The 16,838-nt window shown below is 41.3% G+C and overlaps 1 protein-coding gene across 1 annotated transcript in view; it reads left to right on the top strand.

Annotated features, from left to right (window-relative positions):
- The window catches only part of KCTD8 (potassium channel tetramerization domain containing 8), a 111,567-nt gene extending 95,364 nt beyond the window's left edge, over positions 1 to 16,203 (top strand). Inside the window, exon 3 of the mRNA XM_063459927.1 lies at positions 15,474 to 16,203. Coding sequence (XP_063315997.1) covers positions 15,474 to 15,928 — 455 coding nt within the window. The 3' untranslated portion in view covers positions 15,929 to 16,203. The remainder of the gene's footprint in view (positions 1 to 15,473) is intronic.
- The last annotated feature ends 635 nt before the right edge of the window (positions 16,204 to 16,838 follow it).

Below are 16,838 nucleotides of genomic sequence, written 5' to 3'. Positions count from 1 at the left end.
GTGTACATTTGGCTCAGTCCTTAAGGGGTTAATTGAAAACAGTTACTGAGTTTCAAATAAATAATATTCTGTTGTTTGCAAGGAAGAGGTAAGACAACTAGAATAATATTCTATGGAACACATCCATGTATCACTAGCAGGAGTGACTGAAAGGGCCCCTAAAAAGGAGTACAGGAAAAAAAAAAAGAAAGAAATCCTGGATCTTACCTGCTTCAATTACATTTCTGTAACACCTGAGGAAGCAGTCACTATATACATTCTGTTACCCTGTAAGTCCCTGTGAGTATATTTGTGTGTTTTTGTGATGCTATTTGCTATATAAATGAGTACATAATGTTTATAAAATGTCTTTCGTTCAATATCAGGAAAATTGAAATTTATTAGGCAACACATAGCAAGATCAATTAATAACAACATGTGAGCAGTAACACTTTTTTCTATTTATTGATCTCACTTTTTAATCATTCTGCTTTAACCTACTATATTTAATAATAGAAAGGAATGTGCTACCTATGTTTTAAGACCTTCATTTAATAAACAATTGAGTTCAACTCTGTGGGGCAAAAGTTTCTGATTTGGACAAATCTCCTACTCAGATGGATTGTTTGATGTACACTTCCCAGTCTGACTATATTGACCCAAATTTTAAAACAGGGGGGAGGGACCGGGCCGCCGAGTCAACTGGACGCCATATGCATGGGCTCCAGCTCTAGGCTCATGAAAAGGGACCAAAACGCCGACACAGGCCGCTGTAATGCCGGAACAGTCGCTACCGCTGCATGGAGAGAGTTACCAGCTCCGGTCCGATACCCTGCAGGAGGCACAACGCGGACCGGGTGAGCAGAAACGCCCGCCTTCGGCCCGCACTCCGCTAGAGGCCTGACCTCGTGCACCCACGGTGTGCAGCCAGACACCGCGGAGACTTACTTTGCGGTGAAAAGAGAAGCCGTATGAACCAAGCCTCTGGTTGTGGGATGCTACCCAGGCTCGGGGCATGACCCCGCTACCCCCCCTTAGGCCGGTGGGGGTTATCCCGGCATCAAGGTGGCGGCCCGCACAGCGGTGGGAGATCCCACGCTCAGCATATGCCACCCGCCTATACTAGCAATGGCTGCAAGAAAAAACAGCCTGCTAGCAGTTATGGACACTGCCAGGAATACACCCTAATAAAGAATAAAGGGACATAAGCAACAATTTGATGGGGCACTACAGCTCGTACAGAGCCACAAATTGGAAAGCTGCCAATGAGGATCCTACATAATTTGCTACAGCTATTAATATCCCCCCGGAAACCGGGTGAGAGACTTGAGCATTAACAAAGGCACATACCATGTCGGGACACAGCGGACTCCATGCGGAGGCGGACCCACAGATGCCCACCCTCAGGCGGCCGGTGTGCTGGTGAGGAGCCAGCAAAACCCTTTGAACTTGGTGGTGATTCAGAGGACTTTGCCCCTGACTCAGTGAGCCCTGAGACGTGGACCCTCTGGCGGACCGGTGGCAAGGGGGGCGCGCACTGGTACCAAGTATGAGACCGGAGCCAGGCGAGGCATGGACTGGCTTGGGCCCAGGGTTGGATCCGGGGACATCAGGGAGGTGCAGGGGATGGATGGCTGGCGGATTCTACATGGGGGGATCTGCTAGACTGCCCATGCAACCGAGTGCCCATGGCGCCACAGATCTACCCACCAGCGGACCGGAGTCTGACACAGGGTGGGGGCAAAAGAGGGCTCACTGTCACGAGGGTGCCCGCGGGCCCCTGATGTGGATGGCCCAATCAAACATGACAACATTGAGGAATCGTTTAGTCGAAAGCTCAGACATTGAGAACAGCCTTACCCCCGTATTGTTTTAGACCATATTAGCAATTTTTTGTTTATAAGCATATGTTACCCCGCATGTCAGAGTTTTGATAGACTAGGCGATATTAACCAACTTAACCAAAAGTGTTAGTATACTTACTCCCTCTAGTTGAAACTATGCAGGGTAGTACAGATTGATGAGCATTGAACCTAGCAACAAGGACATGACGATATGTTTTTGAATAATTATCATATGCTTTCCATGTTTCATTACTGCTTACTTACCTTCCTAACTTCTGCATTGCATGCTACTATGCCTAAGAAACCACACGGACCAACCAACATAAAGCATTGACATGAATCAGCAAACACAAAACAACTACATAAATCAGCTAACATAAGGTAACTACCCAAACAGCCAAAGCAATTACATAATTAATACAAACCTGCTCACACAAAGCACTTGCACAAACCAGCACACACACAAAACAATGCGCAAACCAGCTAATCAGATGCGATTGCATAAACCAGCTAACACAAAACATTTGCACAAACCAGCTCACATACTGCAATTAAAGGGTAACTACCAGCCTGCTCTTACATTATTATGTGTATGGATGTTGATTCTTAACTATTATGCCTTTTTTATTATTGCATGCCTGCACTGTGACTGTTTAAGCGCTGCTACATGATGAACAACTATTACTTAAACACTTAATAATGCGTTAGATATATGTAATAGCACTAGCACAATCTCTGCAATTTACGCTGTAATGCTTGTAAGTATATCCCTGCAAAGTTCGAATATGCTTATATGTTTTGATCGAATACGCCTCTGCACAGGCGATAATCTGCATTTCTCCTTATATGCTGACAATTAAGCCTCTACGTAGGCAACTGTTCACCTTATTGAATGTTACTGCTTAAGCCCCTGCGAGGGCAACCACTTGCCTTAATATGAACCAGTTCGCAATCTGCACTTATATTGTGAAAAAATAAAAATATTCAAAACAAATTTTAAAACAAGTTTGTCAACTGAATTAGAAAATATTCAGTGGGGAGAAATTTGGGAGGAGATGAGCAAGCACCTGACTGTAGTGTGCAATGTCAGACAATGGAATGTCAAAGGCAACAGAGTAATTATACATAAAATAGATAAGGCAAGGGACAACCATATTTGTTTCATAAAACATTTTGGCAGGTCTCACCTTGAATATAGTGGATACTGCATGCAGACTGAGCACAAGAACCTTAAAAAAAATTAACAAGGCAGCAAAAACTTTTTTATAGGTGACATTCTAAGCTAGCTGTGTTTGTTTATATTAAAAATATATGAAACATAAAAATAGCACATTATCTCATTTTACCCCTTAAAGGGACACTCTAGGCACCCAGACCACTTCATCTCATTTGAGTGGTCTGGATGCCTTGGCCCTCTACCCTCAACCAAGTTTGTCAAAACACTGTGGTTTTTGCTAAACCGCAGTGTTTTGATTAAATTGAAAATCCCACCTCCAGCTGCCTTCTCTTACCTAGCCGCTAGATGGTACTTCCGCATCCATAGGAGAGGAAAGGTGAGTTACGACGTGCGACGCCCCCACGCACTGTATGAGGACGTCGCACATCACGTGGGTCTAATGCAGCTTCACAAGGGGATTCAATGAATCTCTGCGCGAAGCGTGCGAGGGGCGGGGCGCTGCGTTAGATGCGCATGCGCTCTTGCTTCCCAATGATTCCCAATGAGTATGAGCTCATTGGCGGAGGGACGGAGAGTGGGTCAGCTGATCGGATGACGCGGAAGGGGGTGTAGACGATGGAGGATGGATGTGTGACGCGGCGCTGGAAATAAGGTAAGAATTATAATATTTATTGAAGTTTATATGTCTTGCAAGGGGGGTTACAGAGGTGCAGGGGATGGGTAGAATTTAGTTTGGGAGGAAAATAAGCTGTATTTTCTGTGAGTAGAGTTTCCCTTTAAGGACGGAGGCAATTGTACACATTCTGATCAAAATAAAAGGTAAAGAAAACCTAGAATTTGAGATATGTGTCAGTTCAACCATAATAAGTGCACCCACACTTATTATAGATCATTTTGTTCAGGAGAAACCGGGCTTTCATTTCACATCACATACTTATATATAAAACATAATTTAATATGAATAAAATCTAAAAACATTTGAGAAACTAAGAATTGTTGTTATTTCCCTAATTCTGTATGGCAATTTAACTGTGAATGTCATAATACTGTTAGTTTTTACTGCAATAAAATACACATACTTGTCTTCAGCAATATAGGGCTTTACACTTTTCTGTTTTTGCACATTGAAATTTGCCAGATTGGTTTGCTGGGCCTATGTTGCATTTTAGACCCAGGAATGAAAATTAACCCCTTTCATGACCACCAAGTAAGAAAGCCAATGAAAAATAAGTTGGTCAGGTAAAGGAATATGAGTTTTAGATTGTCCTAGGCTAAAGCAACACACTTATAAATAAAACTTAACTTTTAATATTAAATATACAAAATCACAAGTGTGTATATAACCACAAGACACAATTCTAAAAGACAAACAAAACTGTAACAACAATGGGAATGTCTACTTCAATGTGCCTGATGTATCATAGGGGTGACTGGTATTTCTGTTTTAAGGAACTGGTGTCAATGTGTTAGGTAGACTTGTCACCAATCAATTATCAAAATGATCATTGCTAGAAGTAGACAGTCATTAACACAATAAAATACTTCTCCATTCTAAATGGATAGAAAAAAAAAATCACAATAGAGAGATAGAATCCCACCAAGGTCTAAGTTAGAACACTGGATTCCTCACTCAGCTAAGATAGACCATGGGGGAGTATTCTCTAAATGTAATTGTGATATTTCCCCATCATGGCATACTATTTGCAAAAAAAGACAACCCACAGTATTCAAGATGGGGTATATCTTACTTTGTTTAGTAGCCATTTAGTCACAAACCCTGGCCAAAGTTAGTGTTCATATTTGTTCTTGCAATATTTATACACAGACAATTTTCCTGATGATATTATCATCATGATACATTTTATTGTTTTACTCATTACACTCATAATTTTGTTCAGCAAAGTCTCCCAAGTACAACAGTACCCCCATGTACAGATTTTATGGTGTTTTGATAAAGTACAGGGTCAAATATAGGGCTTGCAAATTAAATTATGTGGACTTTCTGTCTGGGTTGTCAGACAGGATACTCAAATTGTAATCAATAAAATCACATAATTATGTATAAATAATACACATAAGAGCCCCATTTGTGCCTCATAATTACACTTTATACATGGATTTCTTGGAGTATGTGTCTGCTGTATACAACAACTTTGTCAGGGTTTCTTTGCTGTTTTAAACAGCAACCCTTTCTGTTTCAGTGAATGACTTTTTAGCTGCAATTACTATGAGCTCCTTCTGCTTGTTACCACGGTTACTCACCTGAGAGTAGTAATCAACCCTGCTGCTAATCAGTTCTGCCTATTTAAGCAGCTAAGCCCAGAACCTCCTTGCCCTTGCGTGGTTTCCTGTTTCCCAGAAGTCTCCTTGTTCCTGTGTTTCCTGTTTGTTCCTGGTTCCTGACTCCGGCCTTGTTCCTGACTCCGCTGCTCTCCGTACTCCTGATCCTGGCTTGTCTGACTACCCGCTCTGGTGACTGACCCCTGCTTGATTCCTGGACTTTGCTTTTGTTATTTATTTGTTATTTATTAATAAAGGTGGGTTTGCATCTAGTTCCGTCTCTGTCTGGTTCCTGGTCCCTGACAAACTTTGAAACACAACTCAGGAAGAGGAGCAAATGCCAGTGGATCACTCATGGACAGCTGTTTCATTGCTAATGCAACTAATCAGAATAAGGGTTGGTTACTGGCTTGCTATGGAGGCTTGGCGTTACTTGTAAAGTACATACCAAGAGAGTTGTGGTGGGGAAAAAAGTGTGGGTGAAAACCCCTTCCACCTGAAGTAAGTGGATAGTTAATACATTGCTAAACACAAATGCACACACCAGTCAAGCCATAAGACTTGCTTTTCCCACAGAAATATCACTTTAACAGTGCTCTCAATACTGCAAAGGCTTCTGGGTAGGCATATGTAAACAGCATCAACAAAGAACCACATATTTGCCTCATAATTCCACTTTATACATGGATTTTCTGTAATGGCTCAGGAACTGGAAAGAGAGAGGGGCGCTTGGCTGGAACGCATGGAGGGGAGGACGAACAGGGAGCCAGATGAGTGTATAGTCTTTTGGTGGTAGTTTTTAGTGTGGTTCAGGTGTTATCCACTACAATACATACATACATATATGCACACACACGCACATTAACCCTATTATGGCATATAAAATATTTATATATTATATGTGGCCATTAATAATGTTTTTTTTTTTTTACTTTATTCCACTTTGGGGGACTGACAACCCAGCAGACTGACATTTCGGCCATTGAATTGTGACATCATCGAGATCACATGGTCTGCAAGGGCCGGGCTGGATGCAGGGGGACTATCTGGGTTTCAGGCAGTCCTGCCCAACTGGGAACACCGTGGATCCCAGTTGCTAGGTAAGTTTTTATATACCGTGAGGGGCCTCCAATCATTAGAGCGTACTATGGCCACCCCAACGGTGTTTAAGCCCAATTTTTTCAGGACACCATGGTACGCACTAACAACATTAAGGGGTTAGCATTAGAAGAAAAACCTTTTCATCTTTAAAAACAGATGTCTTTTAACTCACATGTCACCCACGAAAACATAGATAAAATGACAATGACAATCAAACAAATATAAAAGGGGAAACGACAGAGTGAAAACAAGAAAGCATAGCATTAACAGTAAGAGATTTGTGAGAACTACCACCAAACACAGACAATACATTTCCAAATCAAGGTCATGACCCCATGCCCTAATAATATGAAACATGATATGAAAGTATAGGCATCAACGAAGAAATTAAGAAGCATAGCATGCCGTCTTGGTTTATTGTATTAAATGTCACTGCTGTGTGCTGTTTCAAAATTGTGTAATCTTCTGCCAAAGCAGTCTTTTCTCAGTATAAAAAAAAAGGTTATGAAATGTAATAGTATGTACCAGCATGTGTTTTCTTCATCAAATGCCAATTTTTTTTGTCATTTGCCAATTTTGATGTTTTATAAAGTATGCGTTACTTTTTAATTGGCTCAGAAATGTAAGGAGATTTTATGTGTGTTTATTAAATGCGCCTAATGTAACACCTTACTTACCATGGAAGCTAAAGTGTAAATTAAAACTGTAGAAAATCTGTGAACAACTTTAAACGTTTTAATACAATAATTAGACAAAATTGTGCCAGAGCAAAGAGCATATGCAACAAAAGTCTAACGGATACCACTAGATGTACCCTGGGTTTATCCCTTGTAGATAGTAATAACTAAAGAGGGAGAATTCAAAACCCCAACCCCTTCTACTACTAGTGTATCACATTCTCCACTTTTTATAGAAAGCAAATATGTACATTGTATATAAAAAGATCACACACAGTGATACAAAATGTAGTATAATTGACCCCCTAAAACAAGGGCTTGATACTAATACAAGGATCAGTCTGTATTTTACGTCTAGTGGATTAATGAGGAGAGGAATCTAGGTGACAGGTTTACAATAATAATGAAAAATAAATCAATTTGTATATTGTTAACAGACAATGTCATTGAATTGAAAAACTATTTGATTACATTTCAAAAAAGCAACTTTAGTTGATAAAGCAAAGCTTGAATCTCACTCTTTTAATCCCTTCACTATCTAGCACTTTGAAAAAAATATTAGCATAATATTTATTTGAAGCAAGTGATGCATAGATAGAGCAACAACTTAATGTAGAGACTGAGTTTCACACAAACATAAACATTTTAATTATATAAATATATATTTTTTTTATTTTTAAAGTATTCATACAGCCTCTATAAAAAAAAAAAATAGGGAAGGAAAATCTTTAGAGATTTATACTGTATCCTTGACCTTACAATGTTTCACATATGGTCTGCAATATTAGTATAAAAGCACAAAAAAAACCAGTTTCCTTGCACACTGTAGATTTGACAAACTAGATAAATAAAAATGGTCAACTACCTTGCTTATTGTAAGGACCCTGAAGGTCTTTACTAGCTGTACAGCTTGCTAAAAATGGAAAAAAAAAGTGTAAAAGAATGTTTGTATTTTAGCATAATGCCCACATACAGTAAATACAGGTCTATTATATACTTCTAAAATAATGGTATTGAAAGCAATCTTTATCAAGTTCTGGAATGCAGTGAAATGGTGGAGTCCATTCACTAGTTACCCTTCCTGACAGTAGGAATGATATGACCTTTAAAACTACTTGCAATGTTTGAAAGCAGGGGATGAGGTGACTGTTCAATATGCTTGCATGCATTAAATATGTGGTCAATGACTTCTGGCAGAAAAACAAGTTTTTCTACAGACTGGTAATCATTCCTAGAATTTGCTTTACAGACAATATTTAATGCTACTAAATACATGAAAGTAAGGACATTTATGCTCGATACAGGGAGTAAAGTGTTTCTTCATATTTTTGTTTAAAGGGATTCTCCAGAGCCAGGAAAACAAACCCATTCTCCTGGCACTAGACACTTACCTGAAACCAAAAGTTGTCTAAGAAGCCAGAAGTCTGGTAGACAGCCACTAGAGGAGGACTTAACCCTGCAATGTAATTAATGCAGTTTATAAAAACTGCAATAATTACACTTGCAGGGTTAAGGGTGATGGGAGTTGGCACCCAGACCACTTCAATAAGCTGAAGTGGTCTGGGTGCCTACAGTTTTCCTTTAAGTAAAACTAACAACCACAGATATAAGTACTTTGCTAATTCATACCTCCTAATATTGTGAGACAACCATAACTTCATATTTAATAATTTTTTTTATTACTGGCATTTTATAAGTAACAACATATTCCACAGTGATGTACAAGATAAAGTATCCACTATCCATTGCCCAGAGGGTTTGTCTTTGTCTCAAAGACAAATCCATCTTTACTCAATACAACTGGTTTTCATCCTGATTTCAACTCAGCGTAAAAAACCTTAAATCTTTATTTAACTTCTTATATCTGGGCAATAGGTTGCTTTAAATTTTGAATCAAATTGTTTAATTATACTGATTTTGAAACATATATGAAAAATGTATCAAGGCGGATGTGCATAATGTTTTTTTTTTTTTAATTATTATTATTATTATGATATTTATATAGCGCCATCAAATTCTGCAGCACTGTACAATGGGTGGACGAACAGACATGTAGTTGTAACCAGACAAGTTGGACACACAGGAACAGAGGGCTTGAGGGCCCTGCTCAATGAGCTTACATGCTAGAGGGAGTGGGGTAAAATGACACAAAAAGGTAAGTATAGTATTAGACTTGTGACAGTTGCAGAAGAGGAATCAGTCAGGAGCTATTAACAGTTTAATTGATACGCTTTTATGAAGAAGTGGGTTTTTAACGATTTTTTTGAAGGAGTGGAGACTGGGTGAGCATCTAACGGAGGAGGGAAAAGAGTTCCACAGACCACAGGAACAGTGCAGCCCTCGAGAAATCTTGAAGGCGAGCATCAGAGGTGGGAGTACGGACAGAAGATAGATGTAACTCTTCAGCAGATCGTAAGGGCCTAGACGGGACATACTTGTGTATAAGGGAGGATAGATAGGTGGAAGCAGCATTATGTAGAGATTTGAAAGCAAGAACCAGAATTTTAAATTGAGCTCTATATTTTATGGGAAGCCAATGTAGGGACTGACAGAAGGGTGAGGCATGGGAGGTGCAGGCTGACAGGAAGATGAGGCTCGCTGCCGCATTCATTATGGACTGTAACGGCGCAAGTTGGGAGCACGTAAGACCACTGAGAAGTGGATTACAGTAGTCAAGGCGAGAAAGGACAGTGGAATGGACCAACACCTTAGTTGCATCTGGCGTTAAGTAGGGGCGGATGCGTGCAATGTTTTTGAGATGGAAATGACAGGATTTGGCTATAGATTTAACATGAGGCTTGAAGGAGAGGCCGGAGTCAAAGAGAACACCTAGGCAGCGAGCCTGCGTGGTGGAGCTGATGGTAGCACCGTTGACTTGGAGGGAGACAGACACATGAGTAACAACACTTGAGGGAGGAAAGACCAGTATTTCAGTTTTGGTCAAGTTTAGTTTAAGGAAGTGGGCAGCCATCCAGTTAGAAATAGCAGAGAGGCAGTCAGAGACACTAGTCAAGAGGGACGGGCAGAGATCAGGAGAGGACAGGTAGATTTGCGTGTCATCTACATAGAAATGATATTGGAAGCCAAAGAAGCTAATGAGTTTACCAAGGGAGGCAGTATAGATGGAGAAAAGTAGGAGACCAAGGACTGAACCTTGGGGGACACCAACAGAGAGGAGTTGGGGAGAAGAAGCAGAGCCAGTGAAAGAAACACCGAAAGAGCGCTGGGAGAGGTAGGAGGAGCACCAGGAGAGAGCAATATCTTGTAGACCAATATTGCGGAGGATGAGAAGAAGCTGTTGATGATCAACAGTGTCAAAAGCCGCAGACAGGTAGTAGTATTATCAGGCAACCCACTGTTCAGAAGATGCAGTATTCCTTTAGAAAATTTATATTTATACCAAATATTAATATTTCTGAAGCTAAGTCAGATGCAATTAGTAAATAAGCATCTTACCAAAGGGTCACATTGCGCATAAGAGCTGTTTTCCTCATTTGCACTCATGTGAATAGGAGTGAATGCGAGTTTTCAGATATATTGTGTAATAAAGGAAATACATATATATTGTGGGATAAAACTGTAACGGACCGTTTCACTTACAAGAGGATAAAACCCAGTTTAGGTGATAATCCCCTTTCCAGATGCACAGGCAGCTACTGCAGACACCATTCTCCCGACTGGAACCACACGAACACTGGAACAGCTGAACAAGAAAAGCAGACATCGGCTTACACTCTTGGCAGTCAGCATACAATCCCATTCCCCCAAAGACCGAGACGACACATCGCTTTGAGGGTTAAGCAAGAACTCTAGACTGGGACACCCAGTCTGGCTTTTATTTCCAACTCACACATACAGGCCACACCCAGGGGGAGGCATAAAAGAACCAATGACATAGATGTTACCTCCCACACATCCCCTCCCCTTAGTGTGACACATAATCCCATTATGCATACAGAGTAAAATATACTTTTACACAACTTTCATAACTTTAAAACCATACATCACATTCACATAAAAATACATATCCACAATCAATCCATTCAGGGGAACAACATATTAAAAAATGGCATGAATCCGACCAGGGGTTTAAAAGTTACTAAAAGTATCTTTTGGGCCCTGGCTTGCAGCATGGCACAATCTGGCCCAAACAGAAGTAAAACATCCCCCACAATGCATCCCGGCTTCCTCCCTTCTGCCCTGGAGATAATTGGAGAAGTAATCCAATTATCTAGGACTAGAGTCAGACTCCATTAACCACATGGTTGCAAAAAGACAGTAAAAGACATACAATTATATACTGATACATTTAACACACAAAACACACATTTCTACATATCCCCAGTTTAACTGAACACATAAATACCTACATAATATTTAAGACAGTATTACTGTGATATGTTACAAAGTCTTAAAGGGACATTAGTCCCAAAAGTCCCAATATGTCCATCGCTGATTTTAAAGGGCCAGTAGCAGCAATATAAATTATTACATGCCCAAATATAGGGTTTATAGAGCAATATGTCCATGGGCCGTAGTCGCAGGGCAGGAGGCTAGCAGCCAGGCCTCTCCAGTTCACAGTGGCGAAGCTGGTTTCGCCACATTTCTCCCCTTTGCCAATTAGACTAACAGGGTACCTGACTTTCTGCCGGTCAGTGCCCTGGTTAGTCCAGCAACCCACCCACGAAACAGAAATAACAGAGCAGCCCACCCACACTAACCGGTTACTACATCTGGGTGAGGAAGGATTTTGTCCAAGTTCTGGTGTTTCACCACTGCTGGGTGGGAGATGGGTAGGCTGCCTTGGTGGGTTGCTGAGGGGGCAGAGACCAGCGGTACTCTGTCCTGTTGCCAGCACTACCACGGGAGTAGTCTGGTGGGCGCCTGGTTGCTGGAGACTGGCTGTCTCCACTTTAGGTGCACAGCTCGACTGCCGGAGGGGGAGACCGACTGTCTCCCCTTTGGATCCATCACACTGAGGCTGGGGAACAGGACCGACCGTCCCTATCCCTTGTGCTGTAAGTGCAGAGACTACGGTCCCATCTGCACAGTTGTGGGGCTTAACATCTCCCCTTGGTGGGTTAGGTTGCCGTGGGAGAGAGGGTGTAACAAGTTCCTCTCTCTGGATGGCAAACTGCCGCTGGGGAGAAAGGATGGCACCTTCTGCTCCCTGGGGTACACACTGCCGCTGGGGAGGAAGGACGACACCATCAGCTCCCTGGGGTACACACTGCCGCTGGGGAGGAAGGATTGCACCTTCTGCTCCCTGAGACACACCCTACCGCTGGGGAGGGAGGACACTGCTCTCCTCTCCCTTTACTTCACACTGCCTTCCTGGCATATCACTTTGCTGCTGGGGGGCAGTAACAACAACCTCTGCCCCCTGTAACTCAGCCTGCCGCTGGGGAGGAAGGACGACACCTTCATCTCCCTGGGGTACACACTGCCGCTGGGGAGGAAGGACTGCACCTTCTGCTCCCTGAGGTACACACTGCCGCTGGGGAGGAAGGACGACACCTTCATCTCCCTGGGGTACACACTGCCGCTGGGGAGGGAGGACGCTGCTCTCCTCTCCCTTCACTTCACACTGCCTTCCTGGCACATCACTTTGCTGCTGGGGGGCAGGAACAACAACCTCTGCCCCCTGTAACTCAGCCTGCCGCTGGGGAGGAAGGACGGCACCTTCATCTCCCTGGGGCTTACTCTGCCGCTGGGGATCTGGGCCTGCTGCCCACCATCCCGTTGGGCCCGGTGGGGAGACCTCGGTCCCATCTCCCCCTGCCTGTTGTGGTTCCTCACAGGACCAATCTATGAGGACCCCTACTTCGGGTTCTTCCTGCCGCCTCAGGGGGGGGCGGCTAACCTCCTCGGATGCAGCCTCTACTCTGCTGCTGTACCACTCTTCCTGCTCATCATACTCTTCGTCCATCTTTGAGTTTTGCTCAGCCATGACCTGGTTCCAGATCCCCTGGAATGTGTCCATGGATATATAACCCCCATACTGGGCCACTTGCTGCCTCACCTTGGCCATAAAATCATCTTCAGCGTCAGAGCCTTCCATACTTGTCTGCTCCAAGTCGCTGGATACCTCTGCTGCCAGGGGCGCTGCACGAGTGCTAACGTTGCCCTCAATTTGTAACTCCAAGGAATTGGTGTTCTGTAGCTGTCCTTCTGGCTGTGGGAACAATCCCGCAGCTTGTTGGTTCCTCTGCGTCGTTCGCAGCATGAGGTACGCCTGTACATCGTTGTAGACCCGGTCTGCCATCTGCTCCGCTCGGGCTGGTGAGAATAGAGCCATCCTGGTCCTATATTCCCTGGCAAACTCGGATTCCTCCTCCTCCCTCGGAGGTGCTGCAGCAGCTGCGACTCTGTCTCTTTCCATTTTCCTGATTTCCTTTGTAGATAGGGTCGCTGTACGGATACTAGCGTTGCCCTCAATTTGTAATCCAGAAATGGTGTTGTCTGTAGCTGTCCCTCTGTTTGTAGGAACGATCCCGCCGCTTGCCACCAATTGTAACGGACCGTTTCACTTACAAGAGGATAAAACCCAGTTTAGGCGATAATCCCCTTTCCAGATGCACAGGCAGCTACTGCAGACACCATTCTCCCGACTGGAACCACACGAACACTGGAACAGCTGAACAAGAAAAGCAGACATCGGCTTACACTCTTGGCAGTCAGCATACAATCCCATTCCCCCAAAGACCGAGACGACACATCGCTTTGAGGGTTAAGCAAGAACTCTAGACTGGGACACCCAGTCTGGCTTTTATTTCCAACTCACACATACAGGCCACACCCAGGGGGAGGCATAAAAGAACCAATGACATAGATGTTACCTCCCACACATCCCCTCCCCTTAGTGTGACACATAATCCCATTATGCATACAGAGTAAAATATACTTTTACACAACTTTCATAACTTTAAAACCATACATCACATTCACATAAAAATACATATCCACAATCAATCCATTCAGGGGAACAACATATTAAAAAATGGCATGAATCCGACCAGGGGTTTAAAAGTTACTAAAAGTATCTTTTGGGCCCTGGCTTGCAGCATGGCACCATCTGGCCCAAACAGAAGTAAAACATCCCCCACAATGCATCCCGGCTTCCTCCCTTCTGCCCTGGAGATAATTGGAGAAGTAATCCAATTATCTAGGACTAGAGTCAGACTCCATTAACCACATGGTTGCAAAAAGACAGTAAAAGACATACAATTACATACTGATACATTTAACACACAAAACACACATTTCTACATATCCCCAGTTTAACTGAACACATAAATACCTACATAATATTTAAGACAGTATTACTGTGATATGTTACAAAGTCTTAAAGGGACATTAGTCCCAAAAGTCCCAATATGTCCATCGCTGATTTTAAAGGGCCAGTAGCAGCAATATAAATTATTACATGCCCAAATATAGGGTTTATAGAGCAATATGTCCATGGGCCGTAGTCGCAGGGCAGGAGGCTTGCAGCCAGGCCTCTCCAGTTCACAGTGGCGAAGCTGGTTTCGCCACAAAAACAAATACATGAATAATGCAAAAACGCAATTTATCTAATATGCCATAAGGTGCCTAAAATTGCGTTTTTGCATTATTCATGTATTTGTTTTATCCCACAATATATATTTATTTCCTTTATCACACAATATATCTGACAGAGTGATGTGAACAAGCACGTTCGTGCACATTCAGCACCAGCGTTTGGCACTTTTCAGGGAAAATCTGACGTTGGACCGCAAGAGGTGAAGTATGTTGTCAGATAAATTCTGACAAAGGACCCGAAAGGATTAAGAAAATAGATATAAAAAGATACTTAACTATTAACATTTTTACACTTTTACATTCATTGTCAACCTCTGTCAAACTCTGTTTTCAATAGCATTATTGTACCATTGTATTTGTCTGTAAAAATCAGAAGCCTTATGGGTTGCTCCATGATATGAAAGCAACTACCTCTTACTCACATACCTAATTCCAGCAATGTCCCTATTCATAGTTTTGCTACTTACAGCATTCTGTAATTTTATTATTAATATAAATTCTGTATTTTATCATCACCCCGCCATCCCAATGTTTAGTTGTTATTGAAGAACTTGAGTTAAGAAAAACGTATGTATTTTTACCCAACTTTCCTTCATAGAGCCAAACTTTACTATATTTGACTCCAGTGTATGTTAGATTCAAATAATAAAGTATAAAGAAAAGTAAGATATGTATTTTTGCTTAATGATCAACAATGAAAATTTAAAACTTGTGTTTTTGATATTTATTTGCAGAGTGATATAATTGATCGTCTAGTATTAGAAATAATCAATGCTGTTTTTTTGTACCTTTGTTTCTACACATAAAACATAATTAAAAATATTACAACTGTATTTTTTATATTTCCCTTAGGAAGCCCACAGAAAATAGTATCACCAAAACAAGGCTGTGAAGAAAGCAAGCACGACAAAGCAGTAGATAAAGGTAGTGAAAGCGGAACATCCTGTAATGAACTTTCATCGTCAAGCTGTGATAGTCATTCTGAAGCCAGCACACCTCAAGAAAAAGAACTCCAACCATCAATTCCCCGCCAGCCAAACACCTTAACTTTGGATCGACCTTCCAAGAAAAATCAAGTCCAATGGGTGCAACCACAAGATAAACGTAGGAATAGTGAGCTCTTTCAAACACTGATTAGTAAGTCTCGGGACACTAATCTTTCTAAAAGAAAGGTCTGCGAGAAGCCCAGTGTTGAAGAGGAAATGCAAAAATGTATACAGGAATTTAAAAAGATTAAAATACCAGATTATTTTCCAGAAAAAAAGCGTGCCTGGCAGATGGAATTATTAAAAAAATATGATGTATAAAAATGAGAAAATACAGATGCATCTTGTGTATAATTGCTGTGTAGAACACCGTACAAAAACACTGATTTGAACTTAACACAGACATGGATTAGGAATCCATCTTTTGCTTTTTAGCAGCTGAGACAAATCTGATATTAAAAATTGTGAATTTTGCCCATAAATATTTAGGAGAGGAGAAGATGTTTAACATACAAACCAGACTTTCTGCATGGTTATCATTTTACTGATGAATCACTTCTATTGTCATCTTTGTATGAAATACCTGTAGATCTTTTTTTTTTTCCAAGTAAATTTTCACTTAGTAAGTATGAGTTTTGTTAAAAACCATTCTGGAAAAAAAAATATTTGCTAAAACTCAATTTAAGTGATCGAAAAGCATTTCCAAATCAATACTAATGTAAGTACAATAATAATAATAAAAATTTAGTGTGCATGAGACAAATGTTTAAGACAAGATCTTCTTGGGGCTTTGGTAAATGTAAATTTAGTATTAAAGCCTAATGTGAGTCACTGAAGAGTTATCTGATTGCAAATGTGATTTGTGTTTTTACGTGATGAACGTTTATCTAATGACTGTATGGTCTTTAATACTATATTCTCAAGTTTAGATTTTATGAGGGCTACTTGTTTGAAATAGGGAAACGTTATATTGCATAGCCTCATTAATTATTGTTAAAATTTTATTTTATATTTATGAAAGCCACAAATGATTTAGCTCTAATTATTGTTAAGCTATATTGTCAAAACTATTATATCTTCAGTCTCCTTCACAAAGCAGATTTTAAAACTTGTTTGACTGTATCTACTATTTAGAAAGCACACCAGAAATAGAGAAGCCTCTGCGTTTCCAGTTTCTCTTAAAGTGAATTTTTCAAATCTTTTGTTCTTTATAGGTTTGCCTTTTTCGTGA

Source organism: Pelobates fuscus, chromosome 6 (genome assembly GCF_036172605.1).
Source record: "Pelobates fuscus isolate aPelFus1 chromosome 6, aPelFus1.pri, whole genome shotgun sequence".
Taxonomy (NCBI): Eukaryota; Metazoa; Chordata; class Amphibia; order Anura; family Pelobatidae; genus Pelobates; species Pelobates fuscus.
This window is presented reverse-complemented; position numbering and strand designations above follow the sequence as displayed.